The 22467-nt window shown below is 40.9% G+C and overlaps 1 protein-coding gene across 14 annotated transcripts in view; it reads right to left on the reverse strand.

Annotated features, from left to right (window-relative positions):
* Window positions 1–22467, reverse strand: part of limch1a (LIM and calponin homology domains 1a) — a 395389-nt gene that overhangs the window by 55424 nt on the left and 317498 nt on the right. For 10 of the 14 annotated variants that reach the window (XM_063043233.1, XM_063043241.1, XM_063043237.1 and 7 more), the window contains 6 exons: window positions 18785–19078; window positions 15145–15204; window positions 15009–15044; window positions 6674–6800; window positions 4333–4490; window positions 1804–2215 (listed from right to left, as the gene is read on the reverse strand). In XM_063043233.1, coding sequence (XP_062899303.1) covers window positions 1804–2215; window positions 4333–4490; window positions 6674–6800; window positions 15009–15044; window positions 15145–15204; window positions 18785–19078 — 1087 coding nt within the window. The remainder of the gene's footprint in view (window positions 1–1803; window positions 2216–4332; window positions 4491–6673; window positions 6801–15008; window positions 15045–15144; window positions 15205–18784; window positions 19079–22467) is intronic. The other 4 variants (XM_063043243.1, XM_063043232.1, XM_063043235.1 and 1 more) reach the window with 3 other exon arrangements.

The following is a 22467-nucleotide window of genomic DNA, read 5'->3' on the forward strand; positions in this document are numbered from 1 at the left end:
GGATGCAGTGAGGACTTAAAAATACCTGGGTGTGCACTGGATGACAGACTAAGGAGAGCACCAACACGGAGGCTGTGTACAAGAAGGGCCAGAGTCACCTCCACTTCCTGAGGAGACTGAGGTCCTTTGGAGAATGCAGGCCTCTCCTTCACGTTTTACCAATTTGTTGTCGCCAGTACAACCTTCTGTGCAGTGGTTTGCTGGGGCAATGGCATCAACATGGAAGATGCCAACAGGCTTAATAAACTGATTAGGAAGGCTGGCCCTGTTATCTGAGTCAAACTGGACACCGGAGTCTGTGGTAGAACAAGGGACCCCACGGAAAATCCTGGCAATTCTGGACAATGTTTCTCACCCTCTGCATGCCACCTTGGTGGAACAGAGGAGCACTTTTAGTAATAGACTAAGACAACTGCACTGCTCCAAAGAGCACTATATGAGGTCATTCTTACCCTCGGCCATTAGGCTCCATAATGAGTCAACCTATAGCCAGGGAAGTGATACCCCCTTCCTGTTGAACTGGTTGAGGTAACTTATTTTTTATTCTTTCTTATTTCTCTTCTAATATCTGTACATCTGTGTATTTGTAATGCTACCATGAACTGTAATTTCCTTTGGGATTGATAAAGTTCAACCCATCTATTTAACTACCTAATTTGGTTCTGAAATACATCAACCTCATTAGCTTGGTTTTCAATAACCAATCATAACATTTCTGTTTACTGCACTAATGTAAAAATATGGGGCCTGATTTACTGAATAGCTGTCACCATATAAACAGCTAACACAGATTAAACTCTGCTGTATCTTTTGAGTGATTATTCGTAGTTGGAGCTAATAAGATTCTATAGGCAGAGCATAAGACATAGGAGCAGAATAGGAGCTAATAATATTCTATAGGCAGAGCATCAGACATAGGAGCAGAATTCAGCCATTCAGCCCATCAAATCTGAACCGCCATTTCATCATGGCTGATCCTGGAAACAACAGATGGACTAAATTTTAGATCTGGCTCCAGAGAGTCCTCCAGTGAAAAACTGGAAGCAGCATGGTGAGTTTGATGCCTCTGTTAGATCCTGAAAGAGCAATCCAAATGATCCCACTCTTTGCTTGTTCCCATCAAGTACTTATCTAATTGGGGTTGCCCTAAGATTGTGGCTGACTTGATCTGGGACCAGGGTCCAGGCTGCAGACTTCCACTTGGGAACCAGTTTCCAGACCTTGGCTGTGGACAAAGGCAGCCAGAGCTTCTACCACTTCTATTGTACAGCTTTGACAACCAGTCAGTTCCTGCGCCAGGCTCATTGGCTAACTCAGGTGCAATTGACATTCACAAACATTTAGAATCACTCAGGAGAAAATCATTTTAAAGAATTAATATTTTTGAAATGAACAGACTGAAAAAACAGTAACATGAGCTAGACCATGCCTCTCCTAGGCAAGCAGGTTCATGTACAACCAGCGACTGCACCCTATTTGTGGGTTACTCCTTTCTGACTTCAGTAGCTGTGCTTTGCATCATGCAAGCTAGACCACGCTTACTAACTAAAAATTTAAAAAGCTAGGTCAAATTAAAATACCTTTCCAAGCTCATTTCTCCCTTTCAATTCAACATGTCTATCAAGAGTTTTCTAATTTTGAACAAATTAGAAATTACAAATGCGAGCAGGAAGAGGGCATTTTCTTCACGAATTGGTTGGTACTGGCTCTATTTACTAACTGTCTTTACGTAATGGAGAGACTGACATCTGATCACGATTGGTATATTAAAAATTATCAAAGACAGTGACTTCAGCATCTTACCTTAAATGATTTCAGCACCGTCTGGGAATCTTTTGGTTGTGAATAAGGCTTGGGGGTCAACATAGGCACTGTCTTGGAGGCAACAGCTTTGGTTGGGGATGTGCCTACTTCAGAAAAGTTAGACTGTGATTGGCTGCTGGGAGTGACCATTGCTTCAACAGTGACAGTATATTTCTGGATTGGCAATGACTGCTGTCGTAAGTATTTCAGTGAATTTGGTTCCTTTGTTGGAGAGCATGACGAATCTGAATCCACTGACTGACTTCTCTCCAGAAATTTTGGCATTTCCAGGTTTTCAAGAACAGCTTCACTGATTATAAATCTCTGTGAATACTTCCTCAAAATTTCTTCAGCTTCTTCTCGAGTCTTCGCTTTGTTATACGCCTCTTGGAGAGCTTTTTCTCTGGATTCCCTGAGATTCAATAGCCAAATTTCAGAATCTGTCTTTTTTAATGCATCAAATGATTATTTTCTTAGTTTAACATTTTTTGCTTACACCAAACAGTTGGATTGTGGTTAGTTTGGATTCCATGTCTTATTTTCATTTCATTTATTTGACTCTCCATACAAAGGCCTTTTGTCAAGAAGTATCCTCTCTTATTATCTAGCAATTGCTACAGGTACTGTACCAGGAAAGCAACCCCTATATATTGTAGCATAGTGATTAAATCAGAGTATTTAACAAGGAAGTAAGCCCTTCAGCCCCACAAAACTACACTGATCATCAACCACTCGTGCACTAATCCTACCTTTATCCCATTTTTCATTCTTCCGAGGAGAGATTGAATTGCCTGTGAGGAAGAATGCATTGGCTATGATAGAATAGTGGAGCAGACTTGATAGGCCAGATGGCCTAATTCTGCTCCAACGTCTTAATAGTTTTAATGGACTTTATTCGCAGGATTCAGAAGAATGACAGGGGATCATAAAAAATATATAAAATTATGAAAGGGGTAGATATGATAGGGGCAGGAAAGTTGTTTCCACTGGTAAGTGACACTAGAACTAGGAGACATAACCTCAAGGTTCAAGGGAATATACTTAGGATGGAGATGAGAAGAAGCTGCTTTTCCTAGAGAGTACTGAATCTGTGGAATTCTCTGCCAGGGAAGCAGTAGAGACTATGTAGTTAAATATATTTAAGATACAGTTACTGTAGATAGATTAAGGGTTATGGGGAAAAGGTGGGTAGGTGGAGCTGAGTCCATGGTCAAATCAGCCATGATCTTATTAAATTGTGGAGCAGGCTTGATGGTTCAGATGGCCTACTCCTGCCCCTGTTTCTGGTATTCTTATGTAACTCTCTCTAAATCCCATGACTCATCTTCACACTAAGAGCAATTTACAATACCTTTTTCACCTACTAAACCATTGAGATTGTACAATAAATTGCCACACTGAGAAATGAGCCTGGCTGAGGCTGATACTAAAACCTTGCTGTTTCCACGGGCATTTCTTGTTGACTTCCTTCCGTTTACATTAAGACTTTAAAGATAAATTCAACTGTTTTAGATCAATTTCATGTTCAGATGATTCCAAAGTCCATAACACATAAGGTCCTCATTATTGTCCATATATCCACAATGATGTAAAATTTACATAGATGAAATAGGTGGGATAGAAATTCATACAGGAATGGCTGAATACTGCACGTTACTTAACAGGCATCTTATGCTCAAGCAATTGCTCAATCTATTAACGTATTGCTGTATTTTAACTTCTGCTTTCATTTCTGTTTCCCAAACTTTCCACGATCTTGATTCAAATGTTAAAATGATATTAGCAAGTTCCATTGAGTGAGGTTTGAAGGTGGATTTTAACTTCCAAGTGGTCACCGAGCAAGATGCTGAACATTATCATGCACTTTAGTCACAATGAACAAACAACGCATCAAGTTCGGGGGGAGGGGGGCGGAGAACATGGGACATTAATCCACATGTAGGATTTGGTGAGCAATCATTGGGAATGTTATCCGAGCACTTCTACTTTTACCAGATGTAGGATGGGACTGAGGGTAAATGATCATTAAAGCATTTATAAATCATATTTAACTCAGTTTCTAAGTTTAACCTTGGTTGGCCAGGTGCTGTAGGCCACTACAAGTCTAAGAGAAACAGGGAGGTGAGGAAAGTGGGTTTGTCTACAGTAGTGGTAGGGTTCAGGAGAAATTCCTTTCTAATTTCTCACATTTCTTCTCTGCCCACTAAACCATGTGGCCTTCCACTGGTGCACTGCACATTAATTTTATTTCTCTAGTGCCCATGAATGGACCTCTCAGACTGGGCCAAGTCTAGGATCAGAAAATTGAAGTTGGAAGCCACCCAACCAGGAGGCCAGTTTGCCAAGATGACTGGAGAGCCCGGCACTGTGTTCAGAACTGAATAACATTCTGAGAGACCCAGAATTTCTGACTAGAGCTCTCCTCTACTCATCAAACATGACTCAGACTAGGCCAAAGCAATAGTGTCACACAAACAATGACTGACAAAAATCGTAAGGTTAGGGCAAAATTGTATCCAAACAACATACTTCTCTTCCACGATTTCTTTATAGGTTTTAATGCTCCTCCGTCTTTCTGACAAACTGCGTTCCCCACTCATTATTTTTTCCACGATATCTCGCTCCTCCTTCCGTTTGATCAGGTCTTGTGAAGCACTTCTTCTCCTGTTCTTCCAGCGAGCCAGATCCTGTATAAAGGTCATATTTCATATTCTTCTTCATGGTGTTAACAACAATTCATTGAGGCAGAAACAAACAGTCCCTCTCTCATGTTATCTCCTTGCCCGCCCTCTAGTGCTCCTCCCCCTCCCCTTTCTTCTTTCTTCCATGGCCTTCCGTCTCTTTCACCAATCAACTTCCTAGCTCTTTGCTTTATCCCTCCCCCTTCAAGTTTCACCTATTGCCTGGTGTTTCTCTCTTCCCTCCCTCCCTCCCTCCCTCCCTCCCACCTTTCAAACTCCTCAGCTTTTTTTCTTCAGATCTGCCAAAGGGTTTTGACCTGGAACGTTGACTGTACTTTTTTCCATAGATGCTGCCTGGCCTGCTGAGTTCCACCAAAATTTTGTGTGTGTTGCTCGGATTTCCAGCATCTGCAGACTTTCTCTTGTTTGTGAGTTGCTTTTACCCTCCAACTTCCATTTTCAAAAAAAAGTGACAAAGTTCTTTGCAAGGGTACTGGATCAAGGCCAAAAAAAAAAACCCCTTCTGGAAAAGATGTGTTAAACATGTGCTGCAGCACACGGCATCATGCTTATGCAAAGTCAATCATCTTTAGCAGTGTAGTTCTATTTCTCAGAAGATCCAAGATGTTGTGCACAGTGGACGAGATCTCAAACACTGAATAATGTACCAGAGAGGATGGAGAATCAGGTAGGCCAATAACTGCTGGAGTGGATGATTAGTAGATGGACTGGGGTTGGAGGGGTAGTGGTAGAATACAAGGGATTGTGGGAAGAAGGGGGTTGGGCCACAAGAGATGGAGAAATATTGCTGGTCAACCTTTGAGAGATGGAGACATACTAATGATCAGGTATTGGGGGTGGATAAACATTAATCATCAGGCATTGGGGATAAGGGGTGAAATGCTGCAAGAGTGTAGAGGGAGAATGCTGGAAGAGTTCTGGTTTAAAAGGATGATGGAAGACCCAGCATGGAGGACCTGAATCTAGAACTGACAGGGGTATGTATTAGGAGAAGGGATACAGGCAATGGGGGTTTAAATTGGTGACACAAGGGTGAAATTAATGAGATACAGGAGGAAAGTACCGAGATCGAAATATGTGAGAGAGGATAGTGCCTCAACTTGTAGATTAGTAATGGTTTGGGTAGGAGAAGGATGCTGTCAAAGGAAGCAGAGGAAGCAGGGAGGAGAATATTTAGTCAGTATCTTTGGTTGGGAGGTGTAGAATGGAAAAAAGGATTTAAAAATTACCTTGTCTTTAGATAAGGCTGTTGGCCATCTGTTACTGTGGTTCCTTACCTCCTCCTTTATTCAGGGCCTGCTAACACTAGGTAAGCAGGTCTAACTCCAGAATCCCTTCCAGAATTAGCACTGCATAACAATGGCAATGCGGGATTTCAGACAGGGGAAGAGAGTAGGAGAACATAAAGTTCACCCAAATCTGCTACTGACCACTTATTCTAACAACTCTTAAAATATATCAAGCATAGCGTTATTGCAGTCCTGACTGCTCTTCAACCCACAAACACCATCTCCATGGACAACTTTTTAAATAGCAAAATAATGTAGCAATAGATGGCTTATCTTTATTGGTTGGTGACAATACCCTGGCTGATTCACCTGTGGAAGCCTCAATGCTAGGTAGCAACAGCTGTTGCAATTTAATATGTATTGCCTACTGATATCTGTGAAATAGTTTGATCCTACTCTTTTCCCCGGGCACTGGTTCACAAATGCTAACTTTGTTCCTTTCGGAGGCCATTGTCACTATTTTGGCAGAGGCATTAACCTACTTACAATTTCAGTGTGATTTCTAAGCAAATTCAGCAAGCAATATTAAAAAAAAAGTCAAGGGCAACAATTTCCTTCCAAGAACATTGCTCTGGAGTTCACCAGTGACTTACAAATGGAGGTTAACAAGATAATGGCAGATGGTATAGATATTGCTTTCACAAAACAGAGGAAATGAAGATGGGTTTACCAGCTTTTGGAGATTTTATCTTTCCACATTGCCATTTGGTGCAGATAGACTAATCCAGATGAAGGAGCAAGGCAGGAGATAATAGCCAAGGCAAGTGTTTGAGTTTAGTGAGGAGTTAGGGTGGGTAGAAATAAGAGACCAAGGTGGTCAGCGTTGCCAAGAGATACAGATGAAGTACTGTGGCACATGGTTTCATTTTTAGGGCTTACATCTTGCCATCTGTCCTGGTCTTCGCGAAGTCGGCTGTGAACTTTGTGTAGCTCCTCATGGCGAGCTTTACTGTGGGGCTGAGCTAAATTGTCTTCTTCCGGTCTCATGTCATTCATACTGACACTTCTGCAGAGCAATTTAAAGAAGATGTGAAAATACGTTTGGTTTTTAAACAATTAGGGTGCAATAATTATTATCCATTCTTCTCCCACAAGGGGGCGCTAGAAATCATTGAATAAAATCTCATTCCTTTTTCTCTCATGAGTGATATTCATTTCAACCATGGAGTAAATTAATGTGTAAAGCCAAAGTACAAGGTTTCCAGAATAATCAATCTGAAAGATAAGTGTGCTGTTGCCTGTTGACAGTTTCAACAACATTCGAGGTTAAAGATTCATGCAGAGTTTTGAAAAATTTACTTGGATCTGTAATTTAGTTCACAGGACTAATAGCAAATTGCAATTCAAACTTAAAAAATACCTGGAATTGGTAAAATTCCCTTGAGATCTCAGTACATAGTTTTAGATTATGTGAACTGGCCTTTGAATATTGAACCACACTGAGGTTAAAACATTTTCAGTTCAAATGTAAAAACTGAGAGATTACTGTATTCAAACTTAAGATAAAGTTTAGAGCCTCGGGATTCATAATATATCATTATAATTGAAGTGTTTTATTTCGGTATCGTAACATCAAAATAATAATTCACATTGTAAACACCAAGGACACTATAGTATTTAGAAAAATGTGGAACTGTGACATGTGATCCCATTCAAAACTTGGATCACGGTAAGGGATGTTCCTGGAAAGGAATTACTTGTGAAATACAAGAACAATCCACAAAGCAGTTACACGATTTCACTCTCAACCTGACTCCTCTGATGATTTCAGTTAAAAACAGATGGCTAATATTTTAATGCTCAGAGCATTTCTTCTTACTAGGTGGTGTGATTTATAATTTGGGAGCAGATGTCCAATTTGAAAGCTGGAAGTTGGTTTGGCCTCATTTCATTCACAAAGGTTGAAACAACAATGGGAATTGATTGCGCATAACTTTATGCGCTGAATCTGTTAAAAGGAAATGAAATGTTGCAAGACAAGCAGTATAGTAAAATATGAAATAACACAGAATAAGCCAAGTGTCATTCAGCACCCAAGAGATGTTTATTTCCATGCAATTCTCAAAACCGAAGCAGCGTTTAACAGAGCACAGCCAACACACAGAATCAGTGCAAGTTCCAACCTGCGTTAAATCAGTTGTTACACAACATATGGAATAACTAAGAAAGGAAGGAAACATTATCTCTTAAAGTGCTCATAAGTACATGCCATGCATGCTTGACACCAGACAAATGATAGCAATTGTGCTTAGTACCCATATGATGAGAAAGCAATATTATAGCAAATATATTTGTTTAGAGTCAGAGTGGAAACAGACATTTTGGCCCAACTCATCCCTGCTTTAGGCGTTGACCAGTGAACTAGTGTCAACTGTCCCCTAAACCCATCCTATTCCTGTACTTATCGAGATGGCTTCTAAATCACTAATGCACCTGCTTCAACCACTATTTCTGACAGCTCATTCCAAATAAGCCACCTATGGCTTGAATAAGATTATTACAAATTCACAGGTTGATACCCATTTAATTTCTTTTAAAGTTATAGCAGCTTAGTGAAAAGCGAGAGCTAACATTTATTAAAGATGTATGTACTTATCAGTTATATTTTAAGTGGTCAAAGTGATAAACATGGAAGACCTGAAGCTAATAATCTGGACAATTTGACGACTTCAATGAGTCTCTCCGGAAGTTCACTGTTTCCAATCACCCACAATTCCATCCCTTTTCTTTCTTCACTGAACTACTTTATTGGGAAGTCATTCATAAATTAAGCTTCAAACTTATTTTTGAACCTTAGTGAACCCTTTTTTTGCTCTCCCCAATTAAGAAGTCCTACATTTAACTGTTGTAGCTTTATTTTTCTAAGACTTAGAAAAAAACAAAGGCACTATATCTACAGAGCACAACTTACAGGAAGTAAAGCATAATGTTATAAAGCATAACCCTGATCGTTCGCACTCAATCCCTCTAAAAAGAACAGTTGTTTTATTAGATCTCCTCCAACACCATTGACAATGCAAGATTTTCTCTTGCTCTGCATTCCACTGCTATCTCATCATGATGCGTTGATCTGATTGGATATCTGACTGTACGTTGTATCTGACTATGCAGAACAATTATATATACAATCTTAGCGTTTGGGCAATATCCTCCTTATCCTCTTTATTGCTTGCACATTGCAATGGAGACGCAATATAAAGATTTTTACTCCCTTGGATATAATTAATAAACAACCACCAGCTTCTGTGATTCCAAATGGACTGCTTTTATTTGCACTCAAACCCAATGTGTTCCTGCACACAGCAAACCATGTGCTTATTTCATTTTAGGTCAACAGTGTTTTAAAGGATACGCCGCATGTATCAGTACGAGTTCCACTGCCACTTCTAATTCTTTGCCGGAATAATTTTCCCATCTACTCTTCTCCAGGAGTCATGGGGCAACATGATAGTGTAGTGTTTAGCACAACGCTCTACAGTACTAGAGACCTGGGTTCAATTCCCGCAGCTGCTTGCAAGGAGTTTGTACGTTCACCCCCATGACTGCATGGGTTTCCTCTGGGTGCTCCGGTTTCCTCCCACATGCCAAAGACATACCGGCTGGCAGGTTAATTGGCCATTGTAAATTGTCCTGTGATTAGGCCGACATTAAATTGGGGGATTGCTGGGCAGCACGGCTCAAAGGGCTGGAAGACCCTACTCCGCACTGTATGTCAATAAATAAACAAATAAGAACAATAACTGTTAAGGAGATATTGTTTATTAGATAATGCACGGTCTTCAGCCATAGTGAATTACTCGCATATAGCAGGATTGTACAGCTTGTGACCCTGTTGCCTATATGGCTCCAGTCTACATCCGATGACTAGAAGCACAAACACCCCAGCATCACTCTTAAAAAATATTCTTTTTCAAGCTGGGATGTTAAGTTGAGGTCGTATAAGACACTGGTGAGGCCTAATTTGAAATATTGTGTGCAGTTTTGGTCACCTACCTACAGGAAAGATGTAAATAGGGTTGGAAGAGTACAGAGAAAATTTACAAGGATGTTGCTGGGACTGGAGATCATGATTTATAAGGAAAGATTGAATAGGTTAGGACTTTATTCCTTGGGACATAGAAGATTGAGAGGAGATTTGATGGAGGTCTACAAAATTATGAGGGGTATAACAGTGTAAATACAAGCAGACTTTCTCCAACTAGAGGTTGAGGGCTAAGGGGGAAAACTGAAAATTTAAGGGAAACATGAAGGAAACCTTCTTCACTCAGAGGTCTAAGAGAGTGTGGAAGGAGTTGTTAGTGCAAGTAGTGGATGTGAGTTCAACTTCATCATTTAAGGGACGTCTGGATAGGTACGTGGAAGGGAGGGGTCTGGAGGGGTATGGGTCGGGTGCAGGCCGATGGCACTAAACAGATTAAATGGTTTGGCATGGACTAGATGGGCTGAAGAGCCTGTTTCTGTGCTGTGCTTTTCTATGATTCTAAGTTCAGTTTGCCCACTGACCGGCTTGTGGTACATGCTCTACATCAGGGTACACCTTATCAGATGCCCTTTCTCGTTCGTTAATCTTACCAACTCCTTTTCAATTGCCTTGGGCTCTAAACACCCTGCTCAGGCAAACCAGTAATTACAGTTTTTACCATTTTGCGAATCTGTATTCACTGTTTCTGCTTTGTGAAACACGAAATGCAGAATGGTGGATCATTGGAAGATGCTTCTGACTCTCTGGTCCTGATCACTCCCACCTCTGATCTGACCTTTCACCCTACACAGATCCAATGCAGCTACTAGAAGCTTCAGGTACCGCACCCAAACTGTACATCAAGCAAATTAAAGTCTTCCAGAATGCAACTCTTTTGGCAATAAATCCACCATTCAGATTTACTTTATCGCTACACCCAACATTTGTTTCTTCATTTAGAAACCTACATGAACCCAAGACTCACGTGGATCTAGCGTTGCAATTAGTACATAGAAATTATGTAAGCAACTGTAATTGTTTCTTCAGCATTTAAAAGAAGTGTTTTAATGGGGCCAGATCCAGTTGGCCTGCTACCATCCGTGGGTTACCCACTGCTTACATGACCTGACGGTGTGTAGCTGGTGCAGGGTACCCCTGGGATTGGGCAAACTGAACTTACAGTCCTAGAAAAGTGGGTGTGATCTCAGTGAGAAAGCCTCACCCCTGAAGATGTGCCCTGCGCACAAAGCCCCACACCCAGTTTAAAGCTCATTAAGGTTGCAACAATTGAAATTATTATGGAAAACAACATAATTAAGTCGTATCTTCCCTGCCCCCTTTATCACGTAATGTAAAGCAAGTGCACTGACAAATTCAATCAGTCAGTAAGTCTGCTGCTCCTGTGCATGTTGACAAGTCCCAGACTTCCTCATTTCTTTCAAATGGTCCACAATATACATTTTTGATTTCTTTGAACTACATTTTTTATGACTTCTTGGTGCTTGCTAATTTGAAGTGGGTGGGTGTGAGTAGGGGAGGGAGATGATGTGAGATTTAAAAGATACTGGAACATGTCCAAGAAGGATACGGGCCAATATGGGCAAATCAGACTGGCTCACGATGACATCTAGCATGGACAAGTTGGGCTGAAGGGCCTGATTCTGTGCAGCATATCTCTGTGAGTCACAAAGTCATGTCCTTTCATTCCCCATGTCCATACCGAGCATCCTGCGTCAACCTATGCTTATCCCATGCCCCAGCACTTGCTTCCCTTGTCCAATCATCCCTGGCACGTATCCCTGCAAGCAGAACCATTGCCACACCTGCCCCTTCACCTCCTCCCTCACCACCATTCAGAGCCCCTAACAGTCCTGAGGCAATACTTCATCTGCAAGCCTGTTGGGGTCATCTACTGTATCCAGTGTTTCTAGTGTGGCCTCCTCTACTTCAGTGAGATCCGGCGCAGTTTAGGGAACTGCTACGTTGAGTACTTTCGCTCCATTGCTCCATCCACAACAGGCAGGATTTCCTGACGACCAACCACTTTAACACCACTCCCCATTCCCCATTCCCATTCTGACATGTCAGCCTGTGGTCTCCTCTACTGCCACCATGTGGCCACCCTCAGGCTGGAGAAGCAACACCTTATATTCTGCTTGGGTAGCCTCCAACCCGCTGGCATGAACATTGACTTCTGTCCCTTTCCCCTTCTTTTCCATTCCCCATTCTGGCTTGCCTCTTACCCCTTCTCTTCTTCTCACTTGCCTATCACCTTCCCCAGAGTCCCTCCTCCTGCCCTTTCTCCCAAGCTCCACTCTCCTCTCCTGTCAGGTTCTTTCTTCTTCAGCCCTTTACCTTTTCTACCAATCACTTCCATGCTTCTCACTTCAACCTCTCTCCCCCACCCACCAACCTTCCCCCTCACCCGGCTTCACCTATCACCTTCCAACTTGTACTTCTTCTTCTCCCTGATTTTCCTGTCCCATGAAGGGTCTTGGCCTGAAACATCGACTCTTTATTTCTCTCCATGGATGCTGTCTGACCTGCTGAGTTCCTCCGACATTTTGCGCGTGTTTCCCAGCACTTGACCTCCCCAGACCATTGCGTTACAAGTACTCATCTAAACGCTTCCAACAGCATCCGTCTCCATCATCTCACTGAGCAGTGAGTTTCTGGTTTTAACCACTGTCTGGATCAAAAACATTCCCTAAATCCTTTCGAAATCTTCTACCACTTACCTTAAATTTTTACCTCTTGGTAAGGGGGAAAGTTTCTCGCAATCTACCAATCTATGCCCTTCAAAATTGGCTTCAGTTGGGTTATGACATTTTGTGTTGCTTAAGGAGCACAATTAACCATTAAAAAGAGAAAAGTGATTCAAAATGTCATGCTCAAGAATTCACTCTTAAATGTAATGATGGGAAGTGCGTGACACATATCTATAGTACATTATTCTCAGGCAAAATATATGGAATGCATGTATTCCAGGATTTGGGATTATGCATCATCAAATCAATGTGAATTGAGGATCAAGGACATTCTGATTAGACTGATTCAAAGGCTGGGCAACGTTAAGTGTACGTGAGTGTATGAAGTTTAACTATCACACGGCATAGGAAAAAACAAAGAACTCTCCCACCACGTCTGCACCATGGTGCCCATCTGTCTGTATAAATTCCTATCCCTAGATTGCCTGCCTGTTCATAAGTCTCTCTAAATACCCCTTAAGCACCATTATCACATCAGCTCCTACTACCCCCTTTCCCTAGCAGCATGTTCCAGACATTTACCGCACACTGTGTAAAAAACTTGTCTTGTAAGTCTCTTTTAAACTTTCCCCCCTCACCTTCAACCCATGCCCTGTAATAGTTGACATTCCACCTTGGGGAAAAAAGACTCTGACTTTCTACCCTATCTATGCCTCTCATGTACTGCTTTCAGTTTGCCCCTCAGCTTTAAAGCACCAGAGAAAACAGTCCAACTTTGCTTCTAACATCTCAGCAGCCTTCCGATAGCTTGTGGACTGGAAGTGCACACAATACTCCCATTCCTCTATTAGTTGTCATCCATCACAGGAGTTGAATAAATTGAAGTCTGAAGTCCTGCTCATTAATTAAGCATTCAGCATAAATTATCCCACCTATGCTCGGGTTTTATTTTAGAGAATCATTTTCATGCTGCCTGCACTTATTTCGGGAGAAATTTTTTGTAGCTCCTTTATTTCTTATTTCACCTAGTGAAATAGTAAATGTGGTTGTAAAATCCATGATAGTAACCTCAGATTCTTATATGTTTTGCTAAATAATGTACTGGCAAACCTTAATCAGATTACATTTTATTGCCAGCTGCTTATTATAACATCTGTAGAGCTATTTTAGTTGGGGAACATCTGAAAGCACTTCATAGGGTAATTTGATTGAGAGACAGGAAAGAACCAAGAAATGAAAACTAAAGGAAAATAGGACAGAGATACAAAATACTTCCTTTTTCTGTTTTATTAGTTTTTTGTTGGATATAGTGTCAAAATCAATTCGAATAATTTGAAAGCAAACCTCAACAAATGGTATTCAGGATCACATTGCTCCAAACTGAATGATTACTCTTTCTAAGAGTCGCCTTTTTCATTTAGCACACTGTCAATGTGTTTGCTCCTGAGCTGACCCATTCACCTGGCAGATTCATGCTGTGCCTTGAATACTTCACTGAAACATACATGAAGATGTAAGCAGCCACTTTCTACGGTTGCTGGCAAAAGCTTGGAGCGTCAAATTCAACTTAATTTGAAGTTAATTCTGAACATCAAACAATATGCTGGCATGCAAAATACCATTAACCAAATTCACGTGCAACAGCAGAGAACAGTTGGTCAGAAATGAGTCTTTATGGACTAGTTGTCACAATCCGAAACTTTACCCCTACTACATCAAGATTCTATTCCACCATCCACTCTTCCACTATCCACCCCCTCACTTATCCCTTGCACCTCCAACACAAGGTAAACGACAATCCTTTTTTCACTAGCTTATGCTAGCTTTTTAGTGGAGCCATTCAATTAATTCCACTCCTCTATGCAATTCTCCTGGACCTGGAGCCCAACTCTGTTATCAAGTACATTATAATTCTATTTTGAAAGTTTTTCAATGGATTATTAAGAACATATATTATTTCATATTTGGCAAGATGCAAGTATGAAACAGAAAATGTTCCATTTGCGTGGGAGTTACATAAACCCAGCCAAAGAACTACAAAGCAATCCAGATGCTTTTGTTCCTAATTGCTTCCCTCCCACCAACATCACTAAAGCTTAATTGCATCCACTCACCCACCCTGTCAAAAGCCATCCCTAGCCCTTCCATCCTTCTAGGGTATTCTGTTTTCATTATGAAATAAGTTGGTGTTATGCATTCAAATATGTTCTACAAAGGATTTTAAAATGTGGATATGGAGACTACACGCGGACATTTATTTCACAATGATCTAATAGCAACTGGTAGTCTTTAAGCACTCCAATTTGAAAATATCACTCCTTATTCCACACTTCTTAAATCTGGTTCCGCTTTAATGAGTGGGATTTCACCTGTTTCTTATACAAAGAGTTGCTGTTAGTAAGCGCAGCTCCATATTACTGCACATAGTCAAAGCAGTTAGTCACGCACACCTAAACGAATACGTTATTCTTGGTGGTTTAATAAGCAGTTGTGAATATTGATCAAGCCATGCAGTTCCTTATTTTAAATTCAAGGTTCCACTTACCCTGCATCATCAGACAGGGCTACTGTGGGACTGTATCTACAGGACCAAATATAAAGAACACAGAATATTTACAATAAAAAACGAGGAAGTGCACACGATTGAGAATATCAAAAGCCCACATTGATAATTTCCTTACAGAATAGGTGTGTAATGATCATTGGTCCGGAGAAACTTCAGTTCCAAATACAATTGTTTCCTGACAATTTCAATACACAATTTATTGCAATTTACAATGTCACTCAATTAAAAGGAATAGCCTAATTACTGTATAATTTACTAAATAAATCCGAAGAAGACATCTGAAATATTTTCCCAATCATATTTTTTTTTTGGGAACAGCTACTCCTAATTAGAGATAAATACATCTTCATTAGTTCAGTAAAACCCCTAAGTTTCTGTAAATATTAATAGTAGCTACTTGGTAACACTCAAACAAGTCTCAAGTATTTTATGTTTAGGTTTCCCTGCCCAATCTATCTATTCAAAGAATTTCTAACAGTAAAGAATGAATGAGAGGAGATCTTATAGAAACATCTAAAATTATGAAAATGATAGATAAGATAGAGGCAGGGAAGTTGTTTCCACTGGTGGGTGAGATGAGAACTAGCGGACATAGCCTCAAGATTCGGGAGAGTAGATTTAGGACAGAGATGAGGAAGAACTGCTTTTCCCAGAGAATGGTGAATCTGTGGAATTCTCTGCCCAATGAAGCAGTGGAGGCTACCTCAGTAAATATATTTAAGACAAGGTTGGATAGGTTTTTGCAAAGTAGGGGAATTAAGGGTTATGGCGAAAAGGCAAGTAGGTGGGGAGGAATCCATGGCTAGATCAGCCAAGATCTTGTTGAATAGCACAGCAGGCTCAACTGGCCAGATAGCCTACTACTGCTCCTATTTCTCATGTTCTTAAACACAATTTTAAACATTTTTTCCCTTACTTTTAAACTATGAGACCATAAGGTATAAGAGCAATGGCCCATCGAGTCTGTTCTGCAGGTTGATCAAGACTGATTTATTATCCATTCAAGCCATTCTCCTGCATTCTCTCTATAACCTTTGATGCCATTACAAATCGAGAACCTATCGACATCTGGTTTAAATATATCCAATGACTTGGCCTCCACAGCAATCTGTGGCAATGAATTCCACAGATTCACTGCCCTCTGGCTAAAGAAATTCCACCTCATCTGTTCTAAACGGATAGATATCCTTTTATTCTGAGGCTATACTCTCTGATTCAAGACTCTCCCACTATTGGAAACATCCTCTCTGCATCCACTCTATCTAGGCCTTTTAATATTCAGTAGAATTTCAATGAAAGTGCCCCCCCCTCCCATTCTTCTAAACTCCAGCAAGTACAGGCCCAGAGCCATTAAATGATTTTTGATCCAATATTATACCATTAAAGTTAGAGATTAAATTATTGTTCAATAAGTGATTTATAATCAGTTTCAAATGCTAGTTTACTGGCCAAATGGATGACCACATTCTTAAAGGTGATATGTCCTGGCTGGTATATCATGTAGAAAAATTGGAAAGCAAGAATCTGGCCTGCTGAGTAACATCTCAGTTAGATGTTTCAGGAATTTAGCAAACCCAACCAAGCTGCCAAAACAATCATCACACTGAAATCTTAATTTTGTCCCCTTAGCCACTACCTGTCATGCTGAGCGCTTTCAACATTTTTTTTACATTTGGACAAAATTCTATTTGACAGCAGAATAAGTGGACTACATAATATAAGAAAGGGCATTAGACATTTACGTGCAATGATGTATTTCAGACACATTGCTATGGACTTGGGGAAAGATACAAACAAAAGAGAGGAAAGGAATGTTGGAGGACTGCCCACCCTTTGCCAAATCAAATGATTTCAAAAAGGTATTTGCATGAATAATAATAATAATCACTCTGCTTTGGGATATACAGGGAAAACAAACAAATAAAAATATTTGAGCTTGGCTGTATACTGCCTATTTTGGCTCATTAAATTTTAAACACACAGAAGCCAATTTTTCATTTCGACTCATTGTGCTTATATTTAATTAGTGCAAATTTTATTTTACTATTGCATTATGGATTTATTTTGCACATCTCCAAAACTTGACTTCCAAGTGTATTTCATAATCTTATAACACCATGAATTCCAAGACACCAAGAATTAAATGATAAAGATCAGATAAAACTGAAGCCCTTGGGTTATATTTCCAAAGGCACATTTCAAACGATTTGACTATATTTAGAAAAGATTAAGACCTTGTTATTTTAGAGAAAATGTTACATTATTAATGTGTAATTTTTCATAATTTAGGGAAGAATTAAATAAATTAAACTAAATGTGTAACGTCAATCCGATTATGGCTGAAACTTTCACATCAACCACTGCAGTCATAGCACTTCTAGATCTTTCTAATGCTATACACAGCAAAGTAAAGGATAACTTAAAATTACAACAGTGATATTCCTAACAAATATTGCAAATATCAGATCCTTTTGGAATGATTCAGCAATAAGCAAACAGGTAAAACAAACAAATGGAAAGAGAGTACAATTTCAGTTCCTGCATTCAAAATATTTGTCATGGAAATTTTTACTAATGTCACAAAACAATAAAGAATGAATTCAAGAAATTAAATACGTCGTTTAGTTCAGAGACACGACATAAAATTGCACAGAACAGTATAACGCAGCCAACATAGTTGTCATCCCATCCACTAGCTGTCACATTCAGTTTCTCCATCTACAGTAATTTGTCAAGATTTCTTTAACAGTAGTTCCCAAACTGACACCTTCTATCAGTATTCAAAGAACAAAGCAACAGGCACTTTGGAATCTGTTCTCATCAAATCACACATCATTCTGATTTGGAAATATATTACCTTACTTCATTGTTGAGTTATATCTTCTCCATATGGATTACAGCAATTCTGAAAGACAGCTCACCACCAGCTGTTCTGGGCCATTTAATGAATGTATAATGATAGATATACAGTATAGCCCAACTTTAGAAAATAAGTTTGTCTGAATCAAAACATTTCCTTTTTACCAAAAAATTCTACCTGGTCTCATTCCCTTTCAGCACACTGCATTAAAATATCTCTGTAAATAACATATCCCCTATGAATAAAGCCATTTGTCAGGTGACATTAACTCACACCTGTGACCTATTACTCAACTAAAATACAAATGGTTCCACTGATATGCCCGTTATCCCTCAACAGGATAAAATAGTGTCTGCAATAACAAATCTCTCATAATTCATTACTATCGTTCACTTTCAGAAATTATAATTAGATATGGAATAGGAACAGATGTTGAATTTTGAATTCCCTTATTGTTGCATTTAGAAGATGAGCAGCACCCCCCTTTTCAGGTGTTAGTAAAGGGATAACCTTTTTTAAAACAAATGGTGTAATATCAGGTTAAAATAACGAAGCCAAGCAATGAAAATTATAACAGTTCTAGGACAAATCATAGCCCCACCTCCGCACAAAATGCGTTTTAAGACTTACTTACTACATGAAAAATTGACTTTTCATTGATATCAAAAGGATATGAAACAAGTTTCAATAATGCAATTCAACAGCCAAGGTGGCACACTAATCAAGATGAAGTTAAGCAAATGTTAGCTACTTGCGGCATTCCCACACAAAGAATTAAATGGTTTTAAGTGTATTTCAGACTCTAGCAGCACAGCAAACTGTCAGGCTATAAACAAAATAAGTAGCTCACGTCCACAGAAATTCATCCTTGGATATTCTTCCTTTCTTTACTTACTGCTCAGGTTCTTTATTAATTCCACCCAATGTCTGGCCTTGCTGTGAACTGGGGACTGGGAGAAATTTATTGAAGGCAGCACTGCCCTGTTTGGAGGTGGCTCTTATCCGGCGATTCAACATGTCATCTTTCTCTGCATCTGGGCTTCGCTCGTCTTCCTTTTCAGCTTCCTCGCTGGGATCCTGAATGCTTTCGTTTATAGTTACAGTGTGGGCAACCAGGACAGGAGAGGGGCTCCTTCGATAATACTCAGCTGTGCAAATATCACTAAGGACAGTTTCTTCAGGTTTACTGCTATGGAAGAAGAGGTAAGTTAGGCAGAGAAGGAAAGACCCAACTAATAAAAAATGAGGTAACAACACAATTTACAAGATGGTTAGATGAGACCCAAAATTATGTCACGTTTACAATTGATAATTTTAAAGCTTCTGAAAATAACTTGAAAATATTAGGTTATGCTTTTGGAAGTATTTGGAAGCTTAGGTTGGAAAGTAATTGCAGCAGCATCCTGCCCCTGGTGGCAGTGGGCTACACATCGGTTTAGCACCACCTACATTTATATCCACAGCACCAGGCAAACCTTCAGCAGCGTGGCAGTGCTGCAGATACACCTGGGGGCCAATGTGGTTAGAAAAGCCCGAGCAGGTGGACACCTGCTGGCAGTGTTGGTCTCTCTGCCATGATTCACAAGTGCGGAGGCTGTCCACAATCTTCAGGATCACCTCCAGTGCTTTCACACACGCAGCTTGGCTTGAGGAAGCAGGAAGGTGGTGGGGTGCAGAGGTGGCCGCAAGGTTCCTTTCTACCCACACGGCTTCATAGGCTGACAAAGCTCATTTGTCCAGAGTGCTAAAATGAGCCCCCTATCTACGTGCAGTTTGAGAGCTTGTTCCCCCTGAAACCAACAATCAGCTGGAGCCAAACCCTCCCACAGGTGCTGCACCAGCTCAAAGTCAATCCGGGGGTCCCAGGACCCATTGAACTTGGCAAGGTTGTACAATGCACCAAAAGTTTCTCTCCCCTCTCTTCCTCTGTAACACAGTAAATCAGGTGCTGGTTATCTGCTGACTTGATACTAAATCAGCTTTTATGGCTGAAAGTCTTGCTTGAGTTTAGCTGGCCACGCTGGGTAAATGCAGTAATGGAGTGGAAGGCTGAGTGGCTGGCTCCCTCGGGAATGTAAACATGTCATACTGCATCTCTTCTAGGCCAAGAGAGCAGCAGCAGTCCACTTCTGGGCCCTCACACATCCAGCCTTCCTTTGATCAGTTGTAGCTTCTTTGCAGACACAAGAGATTACAGATGTTGGAACGTAAAGCAACAACCTGCTAGAGGAACTCAGTGGTCCTCGATGCAGGGTTTTGACCTGGACATCGACAGTTCCTTTCCTCCCACTGATGCTGCCTGATGTGCTCCCTTCCTCCAGCAGATTTCTTACAGTTCCTTTGTACTCTGGCACATCCAAATGGTCTCCAGCTGCAGCCTCCAGCCACTGGCTTTCCCACTCAGAAGCCTGTCAATTCTGACCAACTCCTAGACAGGAACTGTGAGAAAGATTACTCATCTCTTGTCATTAAATTCAACAGGACTATTAGACCCCAATGCTGCCAGGTTTCCCCACATTACCAAGACTCCTGCTGAATAAATATTAGGCCAAATGAGTGCAGCATCTGATCTCCTGCCAGAGCATACATTCCTTTGAAATTGACCAATTCTAATGATCCTCATATAGAAAGAATGCAGAAACAAACGGAGATGCAGCACAAAAGGAGCAGGAGAAAACACAAACAAAAACTCTTCAACGACCAGCCAGGGAGAGTAAAAGAAACGCGTGGTGGTCTAAATTTGTATCTTTTGGTTTTGTGGGAATACAACTGGTTTAATTGAGCAGAGGCTGAACTATTCCACAGTCACTGTCACACTCAGTTCTCGATATAAGGGAAATATTTTTTATTATTATCCAGAATGTAATTGAGGTTAGTGGGTGCTATGTAACTACAAATGACATTCAGTACATGGAGACCTGCTGATTGATTACATAAGTATTACTTTCCTACTCCTGCGCTGCACTCTGTTATACCAAGGCTAGGTCATTGTTAGCTTCATATTATGAAATATCAATTTTCACTAAGTTACCATGTGGTGAATGATTGAATCAGAATCAGTTTAATATCAATAGCATATTTTGTGAAATTTGTTGCTTTGTGGCATCAGTACATTGTGATACATAATAATAATAATAAATAAAACTATAAATTACAACAAGTATATGCAAAGATATAAATTAAATAGCGCAAAAAGAGAACAAAAAAGAGCAATGTCATGTTCATGGGTTCATTGTCCATTCAGAAATCTGATGTCAGAGGAGAAGAAGCTATTCCTGAAACATTGAATTATCAGGAAAATTAGGGGAGTCTTGACCCAAAGAGAGGGCAGCAGAGGTGACTTAGTGGTGAGAGATCATTTTAATAATAAACTGCAAAATAACAAACCGCAAGGGGCTACAAAAGGGAACTGATACTTAACATGACAAGGCAACAAGGTAACTGAAGGCTTGAAGCAACTGGATGAGGCTGGTTGGGGTTTTATATGAGAGAACCAGGACTGTGGATGAGAGATGGGTTTAAATAGGCTGCAGGTGATGCGTTGGAAATGAGTGGCAGGGGACTTCTGCTCGCTGGATGGAGCCTGCATGCACAGGTCTGACAAGACACCCCCTCCTACGGCCAGCACCAGATGGCCAAGGGCAATCGGGATGGGTCTGGTGGAACTTGACAATGAGCAATGGATCTAAGATGTAACTGGATGGCACCGAAGATCTCTCCTCTGGGCTGTATTATTCTCAGTTATGCAGATCCCATCCAAGACGACATGAATCCATCAACCAGTGAACTGTGTACACTGGACCACCTTCCACCATCCTTGATTCTGGAGGTTCAGGTCAGTTGGGTTGAGTGGTCTATGGACAATGGGGTTGAGGCAGTGCACATGGAAGGTAGGTGTGATCCTGAGGGATAGTGGCAGCTGGAGATGGTAAGTGACTGGGTTGATTCAATGTGTAATCTTAAAGAGACCAACAAACTGGGACCAGAGCTTACAGGAGTTGGTGTGCAGGGGCAGATTTCCGGAGGTGGACAACCAGATAGTGTCCAGAGTCTGAATTAGTCTGGCTGAGCAGCTATGACGGTTAGCCTGGTGGCAGTAGGCTCGGCCGGCAGCTAGGATGGTCCTCCATGCTCTCTTCCAAACATTCTAACAGTGGTGAACCAGGGCCCTGGTGGAAGGTCGTCCACCATTGGCTCCTCGCAGAGGACAATGGAGTTGGTAGACTTGAAGCACTTTAAAGGCTAACATGCCCGTGGCAGAGGAGATGTGTAAATTGTTGGACAACCCAGGCCAGAGCAGATACCTCTTCCATGTGGAAAGGTCAGAGGCAGTGAAGCATCGCAGATTCTTCTCCAATTGCTGATTGGCTCTTTATGACTGAATGTTGGTCTCCAGATGATAGTCAGTGGACAAACTTACTCAGGTGTGGGAGAAGAAGTAGAAGGCTCGCCAGAAGCAGGAGACGAATTGTAGGCCTTGGTCTGACACAAAGTCCTGAGGGAATCTGTGGAGGAGAACTACATGTTGGAGAACCAGCCAGGTCCACCATCTCTGTGGCTGAGGGAAGTTTGGGGAGG

The sequence above is a fragment of the Mobula hypostoma genome, chromosome 3, assembly GCF_963921235.1.
Source record: "Mobula hypostoma chromosome 3, sMobHyp1.1, whole genome shotgun sequence".
NCBI lineage: Eukaryota > Metazoa > Chordata > Chondrichthyes > Myliobatiformes > Myliobatidae > Mobula > Mobula hypostoma.